Below are 19,695 nucleotides of genomic sequence, written 5' to 3'. Positions count from 1 at the left end.
GGCTCAGCAAAACAAATAAAACAAAGAAACTTGAGGAGAGTCATCTCAAGGTTTCACATCTATTGTGATGGATTCTCTAACTCATACTTTTTTTTTCCTCAAGCTAGGAGAACGAGCCTTAATATTTCCAACTGTGAAGGAAAAAAACACAAGCATTAGCATTAACCAAAGCATTGGTTATGCATGTGTGACCTTAACAAAATGTTCTCTTGCCTTGTTTCTCACTCGCCCGTCTAATCAGTTCGATCAAAATCTGTTTTCAGCTGAGGGATCACTCTGCACAACACTGCACAGTTTGCAGCAGCATAAACACATTATGGATTAAGTGTGATCCCGGCGATAACATCAATATAACAGATGGCCTCACTGTATTTATCACGAGATGCTTGAGTCTTTTCGAGGGTTAACTGAAACAGCATGGCCTTAAACACAGGCCCAGTGAGTTTTACTGGCAAATAGTGCAGAGGAATGTAGAGTGACACTCTGTAGAGGTTTCGTTGGGACATCATGAACTTCTGGGTATGTGTAGTGCTAACTGTTGCAGATGTTTTCACTCAGTTACTACAGGATTCCTATGCAGCTCTGAGATGTACAGAAAATAAATTTGCTAACTGCACAGTCTTGACATGAACGCCAATTAAATTCTTAAGTGAGGAAATTTTTTAAGGTGCAAACTGAGAGCCCACTGAGGGAAATGGCTGTGAATTTGAAAGTTTTTTTTTTTTTTTTTTTTTTTTTTTTTTAAAGCTGCACCACTTTCTGTTTGCTTGGTATTTAAATTCTAAGCACACGCAACCAATTACAACCAGTGAAGCACGCAAACCACCCCTGTGGCAACAGTGGCAGAGCCTGAGAGCGATAGGCACCTAGCCAACGATGACAGAGGACTTTCTGCTCGAGAGCTGATGTCATAGGATGCAATGAGGCAGCTTTGTGGCTTTTTTTTTTTCTTTTGAGTTGTTTTCCTGCATGAAACCTCACTCTAGTGTCTCACTGACCTTCACTTACCTTGAAGTTGTAAGTGAGTAGATTTACAGTGATTGAATCAAATGTGCCTAAGCTGTTTATGTGAATCAGATGAATCTGTCAGCACACATACATACAATCATCACATCTTGATGATTGGTTTATGTGATAGTATTAGCAACCTGAAGTCTCCTGCAGTGACATCAATCTTTTATAAATGTTGTTTTCTTTTCAGGTTTTACACTTCAGACAATTAGCTGATTTTTTTTTTAATTCACAGCATTTTACAGGGAATTAACACATGCAAATGAGATCAAATGAAATCTGTGACCTTTAAGCTTCATGTCTGACCTGATAAATCAGGTGTTAATGGGAAGATAAAACACGATCATTCACGCCTTTATATCTAATGCCTACCTCCCATTTGCTCTTTCTTATGTATCTAACTAATCAAACAGAATAATTAGGATATATTCATGCACAGAGTTAATCCAATCCAGCTCTGTGTTGTTGTTGCCCCTGTTCGACTTTAAGAGATCTATGGGCGGTCCTTAGTCGGCAGACCAATGAATTGCCTTCTCTGTTTAAATAGTCCTTGATGTCAACTTTTCTTCTTCACTCATAGCTCCCTCTAACGCCATGTTGGCTGTCATGACTTGACTTGTTGTTTTCATCAGTCTTACTACGGACTTGACAGGAGTGGCTCTCTTAAACCCCCCTGCGCCTTTGGAGACGCTTTATTCCGTTTTTGCGCGTACGCGTTTTGGATGATACGCGCGGAGTATGCATGCATCATTCCCGTGACTGTGCATTTGAAAGGAATACTACTTGGAAATAGCAGTTTTCAGACGCTTTTGGTTGTTGTTTTTGTGTTTTTTCCCTTGTCATATGTGCAACAAAATGTCAGATGTTCGCCTTTCTAATGCGAGCCCGACATTGGAGAGGGGGGTTGATGCGCGGCAGCAAGACAACCTCAGACCTCGGGTTCGCCGAAATCTTTTTGGCCGACCAAACCCAGAGGAGATACAGAGGAATTTGGATGCTGTAGTGCAGGAAGAAGTGCAGGCTTTTAGGGAGAGGTACAATTTCGACCCGGTGACCGACAGACCGCTGAGTCCGGGTAACTATGAGTGGCAAGAGGACAGCGACCCACCGGAGTTTTTTCTCAGACCGCCTCACGGGAGCCAGCGGCCCCAGCGAGATGTGGACTTGCCCGGCGATAACCAGCAGCAGGACGCCGAGGACAGGAGTGAACGGCGGTCGACTCGCCAACCAGACAGACACGGTTCAAAGAAAAGACGTCGAGGAGCTTTAGGTGATTTACCTTGACTTATTCAAGCTGTCACGCATTTTTAGTTTCCCTGTGCTGTGCGTCTCTGTAGAGTCGCTGTGCCGCAATGCAGAGGCGCCAAGCAACAAGTTGTGTCGGGGGTTGAACCAAAGGCTCCGATCGGTTCGATCACCGGGTCTGCAAACACACACAAGCGTGCTGGAGCAAATCACTGAGGGGGTGGGTGGGGGTACGAGCAAACAGAACATTTCTGCCCAAATGTTAAAAAGTTATCTGAACTCTAGTTGTTACTGAAGGTGTTAGTGCAGTGCACATTTACTCCAGAGATCAAATGCGCTTATTACACTGTAGTTTGCACACATTTCCTTCTCAGTCCTCGGGCCACTCGGTACAAGAGGCTAAAATTTCTTCACGGTTTGGCAGCAGCAGTCTGCCGTGTCTGTCAGGTGCTTTTTTAAAGGGGACGTGCAGCTCGACACGCCAACACCCTCACAACTTTTCTGCATGCTTATTTTATTTTTTATCATTTTATTTTTTTTGTCAGGTCCCTGCTCCGGCGAGTGTCAAAGTAAAAGGTTGCATTCCGACGAAGATGATGATGAAGACCAGTCGAACGGTACAGGAAGTCAGGCGGTTAAAGCCGCGGAGGAGAGACCCAGCAGGCCGGAGAGCAGCGCGGAGGTCCAGTGAAAAAAGTGCCAGGTTAGAAACCATTATCTCACTGTGCCTCTGATGTCAACTGATGTGAATGGATAATAACACACAGCTCTTCAGTGTGCCAATCACTAATTATCGGCTATTATTTCGGATGCCAATGGAGTTGTGTTTACTTGTTGCATCAGCATCAACCCAAAACCGTTGTAAACACTTCTTTCCTGCACAACTCTTAACACGTCATCACCTCTTCAAACACACATCATATTGTTTTGTTTTCCACAACCTTTCACACTATGACTGTTCACCCTCTGTGTGTGTGTGTGTGTGTGTGTGTGTGTGTGTGTGTGTGTGTGTGTGTGTGTGCGCGTGTGCGGGCGCGCGTGTGCGTGTGTGCGTGTATGTCTGCACGGGGGATATCAAACATGAGCAACTGCTTTTTCAATTGCACCATTCAACAGCCCGTTTCCTCTTTATGTCCCACAGAGCGGGGAGACCTGTTGCTGGTGGAATACTGTAGCCTTTTCTCATCATCTGACAGACGCGGGAGAAAATTTAAAAAAAAAAAAAAAGAAAGAAAGAAAGAAAGAAAGAAAAAAATCAGCCTTTTCCTAAAGAGGGGGAGGAGGAGAGGCTGCACAAGCACTGAATATGTACACTATCAAGTTTTGGCACTCGTTTTAATTAAATTGCCTCAGAAGCAGCAGACAATGTAGCAGTGTGCAAATGGATTTTTGCTCATCTTTTTTTATCTACTACCTATGTTTCAGATGTAGCACATAAAAAAGCATGATATGCTTTTCATACCTTTTGTTAAATGTATTTGAATAAGTGTGTGAATTTGACTCGGGAAGTTGCAGTGCAATTTCCAACAGAGAAATATTATTTTGTTAAAAATGGTCATGTTGTATCATTATTCAGGTAATTGATGTAAGTTACAAATGCAGATTTCAAAAGTCAGGGTTATGTGAAAACAAAATGTCTTCACTTTTTCAATGGCTTTATTTGTCCCAGTGTTATATATCTTGTGTTTGAAGGCCCAGATGGCCACACTGTAAGTTGAGGGTCCATCTAACTGGGAACAGCCATGATAGATCAAGTTTACATGCAAATAATAATTCCTTATTTCCCCCTTTTTTTAATGTCATTATTTTATTTTTTTTTCTGGGTTTTTGCCAAAGTTTGGGCCTTTTAATTCTGGGTTTGAGGGGTGGGGTGGGAGGGTGGCTAAACTGCTGAGCAATATCCAACCAAATTTTAACAGTATTTGCTAATAATCCTAAGAATTAGCTTTTATTTTTAAATTAGGTGAAATAATTTTTTAGTGGCTTATAGGTCACATATCCCACCCCTTGTAATAAATTTTGTAGTCCAGGTTAACATAAGTAAAATATGTTAAAATCATAGGGCTACTTATTATGCAAATATGTGAATCAAAGATTTGTCTTTGTGGTGTGGAATTCATGTGGAACATGTAATTGCACTATTGTTAATTTCTCATTTTTGTGAAGGCAGAAAACAAAGTTACACTGCCTTATCTGGTGTCAAACTTTGAAGTGTACCTGTGTGCCTTTTTTTATTTTCTATTTTTTTGTTTTGAAAAACACTGAAAAAATTATACTAACTTATTTATGTTGAGCTTTTTTTGTGGGTGTATGTATAGCTTCCCAAAGCAACATTTTTGTGCATTTTTGTAAATATATATTTTCATTATTGTTTTTATGATAAATAAACTGTTGCAAAACTGAGCCTAATAATCGATTTTATACCCTGCGTATTTTGTATTTTGTCTTTTCTGCGGTCTGCATTAGGATTGATTAAAAAGTATCGCTGGTGTAATAAATGCATGTGCTCACTATTTTGATTGCACAGCACACAACCACTCCACCCTTAACAAACACACATACACTCGCATTTTAAGTTTAAACTGATCCACCCATGTAAACTGGCAGGCTGGTCATAGTGATTACAGTCTTAAACAAAGACCTGATAGCCATGTTATTAAATAGATTTAGTTTGTCCTTCAGTTAAGTGAATGACACAGTAGTGATAGGATCAGTAACTATACCATCATTGATCAACAGTGTAACCACTAATAAATCACTTCATGAATTTCCCTTCATGCTTTACAATAAGGCTTTAATGACCTTATAATATCTATATTATTCACAGTCATGATTCAGCTGTGATCTGATTTCTGTATGAACTTGACAACCAAAGCATTTCTGTAATATTCCCATAATCTACAAATAGGAACTCTATCTATTATGGAGTTCCTAATGCACCAACGATATTTGGTGTAATAAAAATATACATGTGCTGTGGAGCTAAAATCCAGCACACCGTGTAAATCTCGAGTGCAGCCACAGCACCAGAGTGCAGGCTGTGACTGTGCTGGATCGTCTCAGCCCAGCTCTGTCTCTAAAGTTGAAAACAACAAGGGTATGTCCTGAGGAAAAGAGGGAAAAAAAGTTTTTCGTGATTGGCTTTCCCTGGCTCCAATCACAGCAGAGAGAAGAAAAGCAGACCACTTATGAGCCAGCCAGTCAGAGGGCTGTGGGAGGGAGCCCAGGACAGTACAGGCTGTTCTTTTCATAAAACACACACCACCCAATTAGTTTCATTGGCTGACTCTTTCCTGTTGATACCAGCTTGTAGGAGTCAAATACAGAGTGAGAGAGAGAGAGAGAGTGAGCTATTCCTATAATATCTCGTACTGACTGTGAGTGTCTGCAGTAATTACTAGTGAGCTCATGGCCTTTTAAAAAAAACTTTTCGAGACAATCATGACACTTTTAAAAGTATATATTTTTTTTTTTTTTTTGACAATATACATTTCTTACTTTTGACCTAAAGACATGACAAATGCCAGAATCGCATTTAAATGGATCAACATCAACATAATGCTTCCTCAGGATGCGGCATTGCATCATTGTAAGTTGAGGAGGTTTGTGTCTGTTTGCTTGATAGAGATCTCAAAAACCTGGTCCCTCATCTTGTTTTGTGTACTTCACACATTTCATACCAATTTGGCGGAAACAAATCATTAGTTTTTCATGTTGATCTGGATATGACAGCACCACCATGTGGTATTTTACAAAGCATCTGGCATTTGGATATGGGTATTTCGATAACTGATCTGAAAAAGAAGTTAAAAAAGTATTAGCCGGGGCGTCGTGTGGCGTAGTGGTCTAAGCAGGCGCCCCATGTGTAGAGGCTACAGTCCTCGCTGCAGTTGGCCCCGGTTCGAGTCCCGCATCGGACGGCCCTTACTGCATGTCATTCCCCCTCTCTCTGCCTCCCCATTTCCTGTCTCTCTCCACTATCCTGTCCAATAGAGGCACAAAAGCCCAAAAAATATACTTAAAAAAAAAAAAAAAAAAAAAGTATTAGCCTAGCCCTAGTTTATCAAGGAAATCTTGGTTCAAGAAGAATCTATCAGTATAAGCTGTGTACATTTCCACCAAAAGATATTTTCTTATTTTTCACCATTAATCCGGCCTCCTACTAATATCCAAACTTGGATAATTCATGCCAATATCAGCTGTTAACTGTTTTTACACTTTTACCCTTCAGGTGCGACAACAGCAATATTATATTGTTATAAGTCTGGGTGTTATTGTCAACATTTTTGTTGACACAGACCAGAGGTGGGAATAAGTCACAAGCAAGTCTCACATGTAGCTTTATTTTAGCATAAACTAATATTTGCACTTGGAGTGTACAAAGGTATGTCTACATGTACGCCGATGACACTGTAATGTATCCTCATGATAGTCCTTAAAAAACATATTGCTGCTAATCTCATAAATACCAGGCTGAATCCCTGTTGTCTGCAACTAAACGTTCTTCAATAAACAGCTCTACTGCAGAACCCATCCATCCATTAGTTGTAAGGGGTTGTGTGGGGGGGCTGGAGCCTGTATATCCCAGCTATAGCTGCAGAACCTGAAGGTTTAAAATCCCGACAAAGGTCACTGGTTGTAACTGAACCTAATTATCTTTTAATTCTTATCAGCTCCAGTCGGTCTGTCATGGTCACTGTGAAAAAAGTCTAAATTGAATCAAATCCCTTGTAGACAGTTTCAGATGCATAATAGGCTACATGTCAGATGAGGTGACCTTAGATGCACAGTAACCATTTCTCACAGGATTTATTGTTCAACACGCTGTGGTAGGGTAAACACACTACTTTAATCTGTGCTGGGAAAATTTGATTTTACACACAATTGTATCTCTTATGTTGTAAATTCTACATATAATTGCTTTATGCAACTTTGCCATAATTCACATGCTTGTGTCCGGTGTCATGAACTGTATTTTTTGCCTTTGTTTCTACTTAAAATGCAACTTTACTTAAAACGGATGAAAACCAACCTTTTGGCTACCTCTACACGTGCAGTATGCATACTGACAGTGTAAATCAAATGAACACAAACGTACATGGAGAGCCTCCAAGTACATTTCCATTTTGCTACATCAGTCAGGAATCATACATAGAATATGGCAGGTAGACTCCATTAAATGGACAAATAATGACCCTCTCTTCTCTGGTTAAATCAAGTCTTTGTCTTAAGGAAAATTTTTTTTACATTTAACTGGCTCATGACATTTAGCTGATGTTTGTTAGAAGCGACAGTGATTTCCGGTCAGTGAAATACCAATTTCCTCTTCATTTTCTCAGGTTTCCAGCTCCAGTATAAATGAAAATAACATATGAAGCAGATGCCGTTTCAAAAAAGCAAAATCAGCTAAGTGCTCAAATTTTATCTCTACTGTATAGAGGGGCAATTTCACTAGCATTAGTGAAAATGTATATTTGTGACCAATTATTTTTCTGAATCCTTCACCACAGCAAAACACAACACAATGACGAAGTCCAGCTTCTCAGATAAAGATGTGGCTTTTCTGCGTCTACCAGGGCCCAGAACCTTCAGGAGGTTGCAATTACATGTTGTTTGCTTTGTGTGCATGTAAAGCAAACGACCTGCTAGTCCCGACTGACTCAGAACAGAATGGCAGTCAACAGAATCGGAGCGCGGCAGACATTTTTTTGAGGTTGATGGTCTGTAGAAAGCATGGCAGAGGAGATGAAGACATGCTGTGTATTCCCTGCAAGTAGAAAAACAAAACACAACTTGAATTTAAGACTCACTATCTGTCAAATATGCAGTTGTGAGCCTGTATTAATCCTTAATCTAGGATTTAAGATATCTATTAAAAGCCACGCACAGCCATTGTTCATCCTCACAGGTGTTTTCACTCATTAGTTCAGCTCCAACCTGAGCAGAGGTCTAATTAGCTACAACTCAAATCACCTGTGTGGAAGTGCAGAGTCTTTAAAAAGGGTCATGATCGGCATTGTTCAGTGCAAGCAAGCTGCAATCCCTCTTGGTGCCTATCTTTTTGTTACTATACATGATGGTCAAGCAAAAAAGTTTGACACTTTAGTGGGTTTTTGTTTTTCAAAATAAGGTTGCAACTGATTTAAAATGCGGCTCTTGATTTAGAGGGTTAAACACTCCCGAAGGGGCGGTCAGTGTGAGGGAATGAGATAAACCTTCGACCTCAAGGTGGTGCAGGAATAGAGGTAATAGATGATGCAGATATGACATCACCACTTCAATGGATTTCAGAGAGCGGTGCCAGGCATGACCTCAAAACCGCGGCCCATACAGAGTGTGGGCGTCTCTGTGTATGTTTGTTTGTCTTACCCTAGACTGACCCTGTTCATCGTTGTACTGAGAAAAACATGCACACATAAGCCGTGAGCTCATGCTGACTTTTAGCACTCTCTACTATATGTTTCAAGACGTATGAAGAGTTTAACCCGTCCCTGTGCGCACCAGTTCACTGTGAGCTGTCCTGAGTTTCCTTCCAAGTCAGGAAAGCACTTCCATATTCCCAGCGTTAAATTAGCAGGCCCCTAATTGCTGCTGCAGATAACGAGAGGAGAAATGGGTCATAAAAGTCTGACATCTTGGAGCTGACGCTATGAATAGATATTCAGCAGAGGACCTACAAAGTATGAGCTCATAACTTGGCAAACTCTGCTGGGGAGAAAAGGAGTGTTTCTTTTTTTTTTTTTTTTTTTTTTTTTATAAATGTCTTGTTTTATTCTGGAAATACAACTTCCCCATCTGTTTCGTGTTGTTATTAATTTGTCTGATTTTTCTTTCTTTTTTTTTCTTTTTTTTTTTTTTTTTTACTTTTAATTTTTACAAGGGCAGGGCTGCTTTATTTTTCCACTTCACTCTGCCTCATGGTCATGTGCTCTTGGCAGCGGTGAGAGTGGGAGAGATGAAGTGGAGAGACTTAGGAGGGAAGAAAGAAAAGAAGGAAGGAAGGAAGGAAAGAAAATGGACTTCAGCAGAGAAGGAGAGGGTTAAAGAGAGAGAAGAGAGGACAGGCTCCTTGGCTGTGTCTCGCTGCAGCCTGGCCAAATCACGTCCAGTGCAGGATGTAAACAAACTAATCTGCCAATGTGAAGTTTTTACACATTTTGGTTTTGCTCTGGGCTGTGTGACTCATGCAGCCTGGCTGTGTGACCTCAGATGCTGGCTGGCCTGCTGCTACAGTGCTGGAGTGTTTAGTTTGCCTTGCAGCAGGGGTCACCAAGACAGTGCAGGCCTGCTGTGTTCTCTGCTAATGCATTCAAATGTTCTTCAATAGAGAGGACAGAAAAAACACTGAGTACTGTGAGTTTTCTGTGCAAACAGGCAGGGTTTAAAATTTAATATTATCCACCTTCACAGACAGGCTGCTTCAAGTTGAAATCCTTAAGGTTTCAGGTTGGTTCGTAGTTGCCAGTGGTAATAGGGAGTGTAATAGAGAGGGGAGCACACTGTTTTTATCAGAAACAGAGGAGCAAGTGTCGCATCTATTTACAGCTCCGCCAAACAAACTCATGTTGTTTTTGTAGAGGCATTTTTTAATGAACAGTCATGGTTAGCGCTTACCTCATTATGTTTCCGATGAGTACTTCAAAATAAAAGCCACCCTGTGTTTCACTGGTTGAATGTGTTTAATGTGAAGCAGCAGCAGTAGGAAATGTTTGGGTTGGATTGGCAGTTAATACAGCTCTGAAACACAGTAAAGACAGTCAACAGTGAGGCTGATATCAATGACATACAATCACAGACAGTAATGCTGGAGGGCAATTTAAAATCAGCTTGGGTATGGAGTCCATCACTAATAATGAAAAACTATGTACAGAGGTGGTTGCAGAATCTAAATACAGTGAATAGGCCATAAAAATGGTTTCTTGGGGATTATAACTTTGATTGCTGTATTTTAGATATAGTATAAAATAAATGTACAGTATATTTTAAATTTTTTTTCTAGAATAAACACATTGTATTCATGCAATGGAAATATTCTCTTGCGTTTTTAAGACCAACACACACACATGAACACCATCCTAGACCCTCTTCTGTTCTTTGCGGGTCACATGTCTTTGATTTCTTTCATCTGGCCCCAAGGGTTCGATGACGTGTGTCTTGAGAAGAGGAAGGAAGAACAACCCGGCTGAAATAAGGCAACGATCAACTGCTGAGGTGACTCGTGCTCTAGCTAATAACCTGGGGTCATGTCTTTTCCACGTATACATCACAGTTAAGGCAGCTGAGGGAGGGCACGTGAGCCATAGCCAGCCACAATGTTACTCTTAGGAGTGTGTGTCAAACCCAGACATTACATGTGTGTCTGCACGCTGGTGTGTGTGTGTGTGTGTGTGTAAACACTTCATGAAATAATGCAGATTAGCGCATGTGAGCATGTATTTTGTGAGAAGTTTGGTTTGCTGACCTCCATAATGGCTGCTCATGCTTTGACTTTGGTGAGAAATAGCTAGATCAGCTATCTTTTTGACTGTGATGTGATATTATATTAATGACGTATTTGAAAGGCTGTTCCACACTGCCAAGATGACTCTGTGGTTGTATCTGTCGGTGTATAACATCAAAGTGTTTGCAACTTGTGAAAAAGTCTGAAAGGAGAACTGACCGTAGATGATCTGTGAACAGTTGACCCCTGAGCTGGGATTTTCTGGCAGTGAGTAATGTTTGACCTGAGGACAGACGTGTGGCTGCAGGAAGTATCAGCGTTCACAGGTTCAGGGTGAGGGCAACCAAACTCCACTAATGTGTGATTGGGTGAGTTTGGGTCATGACCCTCTGAGAAGGCAAATGTTAAAGGCTAAATCCCTAAATGAAGGCAGCAGGGAAATGATTCTCTTCTACGGAGAGGGCAAGATTAACTTTAAAGTCATGATTACTTGATGTTACTGCCAAACATTTTTAGCAAAACATGCCAGAAGTTTTTACATAGATTTCCTACCTTTCTTCCAGCCAATTGTTTCCATTCACCTCACTGTAGTATGAAAATCATACTAATGCGACCTGAAAGTCTCATGAGATAGGAAACCACCACAGTGCATATTCATATACACTGTTGCTCATAAAGTTGGAATAAAATATTTTTTACCTCTTTCCATGAAATGATTGTGACAATGTGATTTATTTCATTTCACCTGGGCAATTGGGACACATAGTGTAATCATTGCACCTGGTCAAAAGTGATTACTGATGCATTTAAATAGGAATAAACAGAGGATTGTGTCTGAAAACAAAATTATTCCAACTTTATGGGCAACAGTATATTATTTTCAAATCAAGCTTTCATTATTGTCACTTGATTATGCAGTTTCTAGAAAGGACTAGTTTGAAACCTCTCCATGATTGTTAAAGGAGCTATGTTATGGTATGTTTTGCTATTGCTACGTAACCAACATTAGCATTAACAGCTGTTTACTTGCTAGTCTAGAAGAAAAATTGTGAGTTCAACATCAAACTTCATCACTTTACTCACCAAAAGCTGTCTCCAGTGTTTCAAAGTTTTGCTTCTACTTCTATCACTTCTTTTCTTGTACTGAAGTTAGCATGCTAGCCAGCTAGCTCCAGCCCGATTGGGCTGTCTGTTCACTTTCCGATACTGAGTCACTGTTGAGTCCAGTCTTCCCTGAAGAAGCAACACTGCTCAGAGAGCATGTTATATTTACAACAATGGCTGATGCTCTTGGCAAAACTGGTAAGAAAACATGTAGGCTATGTAGTAATAGCAAAACTTACAACTAGCTCCTTTTAAACATCAGTTAGTTCCAGAGAACTACCATCAAAGTGTTTAATAATGAAAAATGTACTGTACTTCACTTGTAATGTGGTTCATTTGTCCAAGGTAATTTTCTGTGACCATAGACCCAGAGTTAACCCTCCCATGATGAACTTCTTCTGATTGCATACATATTCAAACTCCTTAGCTAGACCGAGAGTTGCTGTGGCTCACCAGGGTGACACTGTCTCATACATCATCTCAGTCTCCTCTTTCCCCTTCCACGTTTTTCCATTTTTATTTCTTCGTCTTGTCCCTATATATAAAAGCATAAACAGGTAAGAAAGGATACTGTAGGTGAAAGGCCGCAGGTTCGCAGTGGGTGATGAATCTGAATCTGCTGGCAAGCATGTTGCTTACTTCAGAGAATTGACCTCCTCCAGGGTAGACCAACTTGTGTGTGTGTGTGTGTGTGTGTGTGTGTGTGTGTGTGTGTGTGTGTGTGTGTAAAAATGTATGACCCGAGGCTGAGTGACAAATCTACTGAAGCCCTCATGGGTGAAAGCCATGAACTCTTAGCAACAGCTGGAAATGGATAAAACTGTATTTCTTCTTTCTGGGGATGATTGAGATATTTCAGTCTATACCCACCAGATTTCTTTTGAAGCATATATCCTTGAAACACCTCCTGTCAGATTGTTTCCCAGAATGTCTATCACCACCGCAGCACAATTGGTATGTGCTTGTTGCATCGAGTTGACGATTTCTACATGTAGGTGGAAAGAGAAACGGTAAGCGATAACATAATTACAGCAGAAGAGCAGGTTTTTTAGGTCTGCTTGCAAGCTTGTGAGAAAGTATGATTGAGTTTTTTTGTGCACTATGGTGTCTTCAGATAAGCTATTGCTATGCTGTTCTCAGGAAATTGCAGAAAAACCCTGAGGTTTAGAGTTGTATCAGATAGTTAAAAGATTTCTGCTATAAATTTCCATTGTAGCTGCACTGTAAACATCCCGGTGTGATGTTACATAATCTATATCTGACCACTTATCCACAGCAGTAGATAGAATACATTCTAAACATGATTTATCTTTAAAAACCAGACTAAATCTCAAACAATATTAACCATAAGATAATTAATCACATTTTCTGGGCCTGTTTTACCTTGGAAAGTTTTGTTACACCCTTAAACAGTAATGTTGAAAATACTCTTTAACTTACAACATCAGCTCAGAGGAGTAGTTACACATGCACAAACACAACCCACACTCAGGCCTGGGAGCTGCCCAGTGCAACCACAACCACAGTTGGGAGTCCAGTTCAGCGAGAGGCAAGCGCATCCCGTTCACTTCAACTGCCCACATTTATCCTTTCTGTCTCAGTTTACCCGGAGAGATGAATTCCAGATGTGAAAACTCCACATCTGCAGCTTCGGCTCCATGCTGCTGTTGATTTGTATCAGCATTTTGCTATGAGAGAAGATGAGCATTAGTCATAGTGACTGGTTTGCTAAGTTGAAAATAGGTATTGGAGGCGGTTTTCTTGATGAGTGATTAACCGCAGCAAAAGGTGAGCTGTGGTATGTCACATCTTTTGTCTGATGCTTTTATGTTTTACAAATCATAGAATGAGTGAGTTTTGCTCAAGGACAACTTCGCTGTTGCAGGGATTCAACTTGCAACATTTTAAATACAGCACAGCCTTGACAATCCTGAAGTATATGTAGGTTATTAGCTAATTGTTGCTTGTTGTGTGCCATTTGTGGGAGATGCATTGCTGCATGGTGAGAGATGGACAGACACAGGTAAAGACGTTATTTTGGAAATAGGAGATTTGGAGTTTGGTTTTTGAGGGTGTGAGAAAAAAGAAGAGAAAGAAAGAAGACAGGCGTCTGCAGATTGTTTTTTTTTTTTTCTTTTTTCTGTGGTATCACCAATCACCCACACGTTTACCAGCCCCATGCACTCTCACTCTTACATTCTCACACTCGTATACAAACATAGACAGACACACACACACACACACACACACACACACACACACATAAACACTGCCAAGAGGTACCGCTTCCCACCCACTCTTGAAGCAGCGCTTTTATGTAGAGACTAGAGATTAACATTTTGAACCAAGCAACACTTGCAAAGAGGACATCCGATGACTTTTGGCATTGATCAGATCAAACAAGGCAAAACCTGCACCCACGCTTGAAATGGTGAACCACGTTGTGTGTGTGTGTGTATGTGTGTGTGTGTGTGTGAGAGAGAGAGAGAGTGGAGAGAGAAAGCGACATGTCTGTCTGCTGCTAAACCACAAGCAAAATGTCACATCCTGAGTTCTTTTTCTCACAAATAAACAAAAATATTTCACTTATTTGAATTGTTTTCAGACAGTTCAAGGGTTTCCAAAGTAACCACATTAAACCAAGTGAAAAATAAAGATAAAAATCTGTTTGTAGTTAAGAATTGCATGATATTATTATATCACTAGTCAGGAAAACAAATCAACATGGGCAGCACCAGCCGCCTGTCTCTCCTCTTGACATTAACCATCTGTTCATGATAAATGTGTACACACACACACACACACACACACACACACACATACATACACACACGCACATACATACACACACACACACACACACACACACACACACACACACACACACACACACACACACACACACATTAATCCTCAGTGAAGTCAACATGACACACCTGCGAGCACTAATCCAAAAAGCAAACCAAATGGCTGACTTTTTTTTTATGATTGATGATGATGCATGTAGCCTCTGATAAGCTGTAATGTGGCTTTATTGGTCAACTATTAACTGTAATTAAGCTCTGGGATCACATGTAAGCAAATGTATGCTGGGCTTGCCTCAAGTGCACTGGCCCAAAAAGCAGTCTGCCGTACACAAACCACTGACAGATGGATGAAAAATCTAACTCCATGTTATTTTTGGTAATGTGCAGAGTTCAAAGTTTAGGTATTAATGACAGCAACTGTTTGTCTCTGATAAAGTCTCCAGTTCTTTCATTTCTCCTGAATTATATGAGCTGTGTCATAAGTGACAGAATCTGATTTTTCCTAGGATTTCATTTCTGATTTTTATAACATTTTGAAGCTCATTCTTTGAAGGAAACTCTCTGTATGTTCTTGATTTCCCTATTGTCCTTGAGCTATTGATTCTGCATTACAGTATGTTGACTTATCCTACAATTTATTACACATTTGCTTATCTTTCTACTATAAGCTGCCAATGTTTTACTTACCAGCAGCAATGCCAATTCTTTCACAGCCATGAGGAAAAAGCGCTTCTCAGAGAGATTTTTGGAATTGAATTTGAATTATTATTATATTTTTTGTTGTTATCAACTGCTTGATCTGGGAGAGCTGAATCTTGAATAAACATTTAGTTTGAAACCAGACAGGTAGGTTGGCTTCCATCCTTTGTGATAGTGGGTTTCCAGACGGTTACAACCATGTGTAGCTATCTCTCCAATTAAAAATATAGCTTTTGCTCATAGTGTAAATTTGCACATGCATTTTTGTACCTGTAACCTGAGCTGTGTTTACACTGGTGATAGTAGTTGAGAATACCATAGCTGGGCCAAGATAAAAGCAACACTGATGTGTGGTTTTACAGTCTTTTAAATCATATCTGCTCTTTACACTGTTCACAAGAACTGACATCTCTTATCTGTATTCAGTGTGTGTGTGTTCAGCTTGGCACAGAGAGCCTGTTGTTTTCTGTCTAGAACAAGGCTTACTTCTATAAGCAGCCCGGTCACACAGGTTACAGCTGTCACTCACCTACTGCTTTGCGGACAGAATTATTGCAGACAATTCATTGTTGCTGAAAGAATAATGTTCTCAATATTCTATATTTTTTCTTATTGTCAACAAACCCCATCAAAAGACCAAAACCAACTATGTGTAAGTCTGAACACTTCCTGACTTCCCCCAGCATGTCAGCCACAAGCGCATTTACTTCTACTCAAACAAGAGAAATGGTGTATTTGTTGAGGATTATTTTCTGAGTTGTGGTGGTTTGGTTCAGGTATAAATACTTTTGATATCTGATGTGGCCAAGACAACACATCTTACATACAAGGTCTGACAGACTATAACCCAGGCCTTGATGTGTGTGCATACCTACTGCAGCAGGACATGTTCATGATAATGCTGCAACATGTCAGCTAGTGCAACAGTGTGGCTCTCTGATTTGATTATTATAGTTTTTGGACAACATTTAAGATCTATGGCAGGAATAAAGAATAGTGGATCATCTGCAAATGTGATGACACTAGACAATCAAGAAAAGACAAAGGAGCAAGGATAACAAACTGACTGCGCTCTAAATCCTGTATTTCAGGAGTTTTTATTAAGAGCGATGGGTTTCTATACAAACACAACATTTTCTGCCAATGTTAGAATAATTTTGGTTACTTCATGCTAGATTTCTTTTGGTTTCTGTCTACTCCTCTCACTTGTTTGAGATTGGTCAGACTCTGTTGGAAAAAGACAATGTCACTGTTAAACTCTTACCAAGTAGTTTATAAGTATGATTTTTTCCCCAAAAAACTTTAGTTGTGTGTATATATATGTGTGTGTGTGTGTGTGTGTGTGTGTGTGTGTTATATGAATATTAAATGTTATAGAGAAAAAACAGGTATTTAAACTAAAGTTTTGGAGACTTAAACTATGAACATTTGTGTCTAATATTAATTTCAGTGCTGAATGCATAAAAAAGTCTGGACATGTGTATGATTAGCATTGAAAATTAAAAATGTTAACTTATTTCTAGGTTATTGTATGGATTGTATGACATTTATACTGCATTGCACACTAATACTATATTTAATGAATCTTTTAGTTATCTCTGATCTCCATTAGTATTAGTGATGATTGCAACAAATAGTTTGGCTTTAGGCCGCAGTTGGTGGTAAATCTTAATGTTTTACCGCCACTTCCTCTGTTATAGCAGCTAACCACACAGAACAAAACAGGACCACTGACTGATCTATTGTTGTTTCTGCCAAAGAGATTGGTAGACAAACTTACAGGCCACTGCAAAAATTTAACCAGAGTATGACTGGTGGCTGTTGTTAATTTCCCAACCTGTCTGTCACCCAGGCCATTTTTGCAACTGAGTGCATTCTGAGCTTCCTCTATGGCTCCAAAGAGGCCTATAAAATGAGCCATAATTGTTATGTAGATGAGCGATGAGGTTATGTCCTCGGGTGTATAAATATATCTTTATATGAGAGCATGGTAGGTAATGAGCAGTCATTATGATAGTGGCTGTCTTAGATTGCACACTGAGTCACATCCCAAGGGCTCCGTGCTGCAGTATAAACACACACACGCACACACACACTCGTACACACAAGAGGCAGGCAGCTTTCTCTCAGGCCTGCAAATCGATGGAAGGAAGGAAGGAGAAAGAAAGAAGGAAAGCTAACAAGAGCAAATAGCTGAAACCGCAACTTTTCACTGGTCTAACAGAAAGGGAGATAAATGGAGAGAAGGAGTTAGACACAGAGACAGAGAGAGAAAAGAGTGAAAGAAATACAGAAATCCTACCACCCAACTGCAGGAATGTCTTGGCTTTCGCAGGCAACTTCTGCCATTAATAGAGAAAGAGAGGGAGGACTGGTGTGTTTGGCAGCAGCAGCCTCTAAATCAAACACAAGAGCTTCAGCAAAGGGAAACCACTGCAAGGAAACCATGAATTTGATTTCGACGTTATCTATGTCAGTTCTCCTATCTTGTGTTCCGCACTGGAGTTTATGTGCCTTCTGCTGTAATCTAACATTTACACACTTTTCTGGGGTCTGATAAAACCAGAAGGCCACTATTATCATTTTCACCACCAGAAGCACACACAGATTTACACAGCAGCCACACCCTCCTCACAAAAACGTACACCAAACTGACACCACACAGCACAACCACATCTGTACTGGCACCAAGAAAAAAAACTTACGAGGACAAATAATCAGTTTCTTTGTCTTGTAGTGTTTATGTATCATTTACTGAGCCTTCTGTTTCTGTGAATTGTTTCCCTGCACTTAAAGAAGCTCAGCATTGCTTACACTGCAACTAAAAGGCCATCTTAAAGCTGCACTAATTAATATTCTTAAATTAACAATGGATCAAATTGCTATGTGTAATGTGAAAAGTGCCTAGTGTCATAGTGATTAATCCGCAGAAAATTATCACCCGCAGTTCATCTAAGTCCCACAGAGCATTTTGGCTTCTTTCAGCCCACTGTTTTGGTTTTCTGGTCTGCAACTTTACTGTTTTAGTTCATTGTCACCACTCTCTTTTTTTTTAAATTTTTTTAAAGCTTTTTATGCCTTTTATTGGACAGTATAGTGGAGAGAGACAGGAAACGGGGAGGCAGAGAGAGGGGGAATGACATGCAGCGAAAGGCCGTCCGATGCGGGATTCAAACCGGGGCCAACTGCAACGAGGACTGTAGCCTCTACACATGGGGCGCCTGCTTAGACCACTACGCCACACGACGCCCCATCACCACTCTCTTTAATCTAGACACAGCAGCAGCTGTTTTAAGCAACAACAAAAAAAAGACACAGCACAGAACCTGCCCTGCTCCGAGTAAATAACAAACTTATAAACTATAGTCTGTGAGCACAGTGGAGCATTTAGCAGCTAAAAAGCCAGATATTTCCCCCAGGAGTTGGTGAAATGAAAGAGAATGTTAAATTTTAAATTCATCAAGTGGCCAGAAACAAGACTTAACATGAATGCTAATATTGCTCTGTATCTGCTGGATGTGTAACTAACTTACTTTTGTCAGGTGATAATATGTCAGTGTTGTGTTTATAGTTTGCTCCATTGCCAATTGAATTATTAATTAATACAGGTTTAAAAAAGCTGTGGTATTTCATATTTGCGTTACTATGGAGCTTTTTTTTTTCTGCCACTAGCATTCGCACAAAGGCACAGACAAATACGAGCATGAGGATGACATGATACACATTCCTGCTGACTGTTGAGGGCGTTAATGCAAATCAGTGTTGCATGCATGCCATAAACACAAAGAACAGGTAACATTAGGACATCTTATCTGACTGGATCATTTGCATGTTAGGCCCATTTGTTAAAGGTCCCATATTTCACACATTTCCAGTGTTTTATTTGAGCTTTTGATATCTATAAGAAGATATATTTGTGGTCTCAAGTACCCAAAACCATCTCAATATAGTTTCACATCTGGTCAACATTGTCATCAGTGTCAGTGAGACTTGAAATGAGCCAAACAGATGGTCAAATTCAACCTAAAATGCTTCAATATTTCAGAAAAAATACACCTCTCTAATATTACTATGCTTGGGAAGGCTGTGCTAGCTCAGTGATGGAATGATTGCTTGGTGTTGTGTTGTTAAAGTAAAAACAACAACAAAAAAAGGTTGAAGGCTGGGCCTGGGTGGGCAATGCTGGCAGCATAGCTGAGGGCGGTGACTCTACTGTGACTTGTGACATCACAAAATTAAAGGAAGTCCTGACGACTCCTTTTTAAGACATTTCTCTGTGGATTGAGTGCTTTAACACTTTCACAGTATTTATACAGACATGTAAATCTCACTTTCTACAACTTGGGACCTTTAACTGCCCTATGTAATGTAAATATTTAACTCACATTT

At 40.1% G+C, this 19,695-nt stretch overlaps 1 protein-coding gene across 1 annotated transcript; it reads left to right on the top strand.

Moving 5' to 3' along the window:
* The first annotated feature begins 1,574 nt into the window (after positions 1–1,574).
* On the top strand, positions 1,575–4,668 carry LOC111651967 (uncharacterized). Its single transcript, XM_023402035.2, has 3 exons — positions 1,575–2,281; positions 2,802–2,959; positions 3,398–4,668. The coding sequence occupies exons 1-2, from the start codon at positions 1,855–1,857 to the stop codon at positions 2,945–2,947; spliced, it is 573 nt and encodes a 190-aa protein (XP_023257803.1). The 5' UTR covers positions 1,575–1,854; the 3' UTR covers positions 2,948–2,959; positions 3,398–4,668.
* Positions 4,669–19,695: the final 15,027 nt, after the last annotated feature.

The sequence above is a fragment of the Seriola lalandi genome, unplaced genomic scaffold (assembly GCF_002814215.2).
Source record: "Seriola lalandi dorsalis isolate HSWRI2012SDOR001 ecotype SW California unplaced genomic scaffold, Sedor1 jcf7180002053896, whole genome shotgun sequence".
Taxonomy (NCBI): Eukaryota; Metazoa; Chordata; class Actinopteri; order Carangiformes; family Carangidae; genus Seriola; species Seriola lalandi.
The sequence above is the reverse complement of the archived record's forward strand: the minus strand, read 5'-3'. Positions and strand labels throughout refer to the sequence as shown.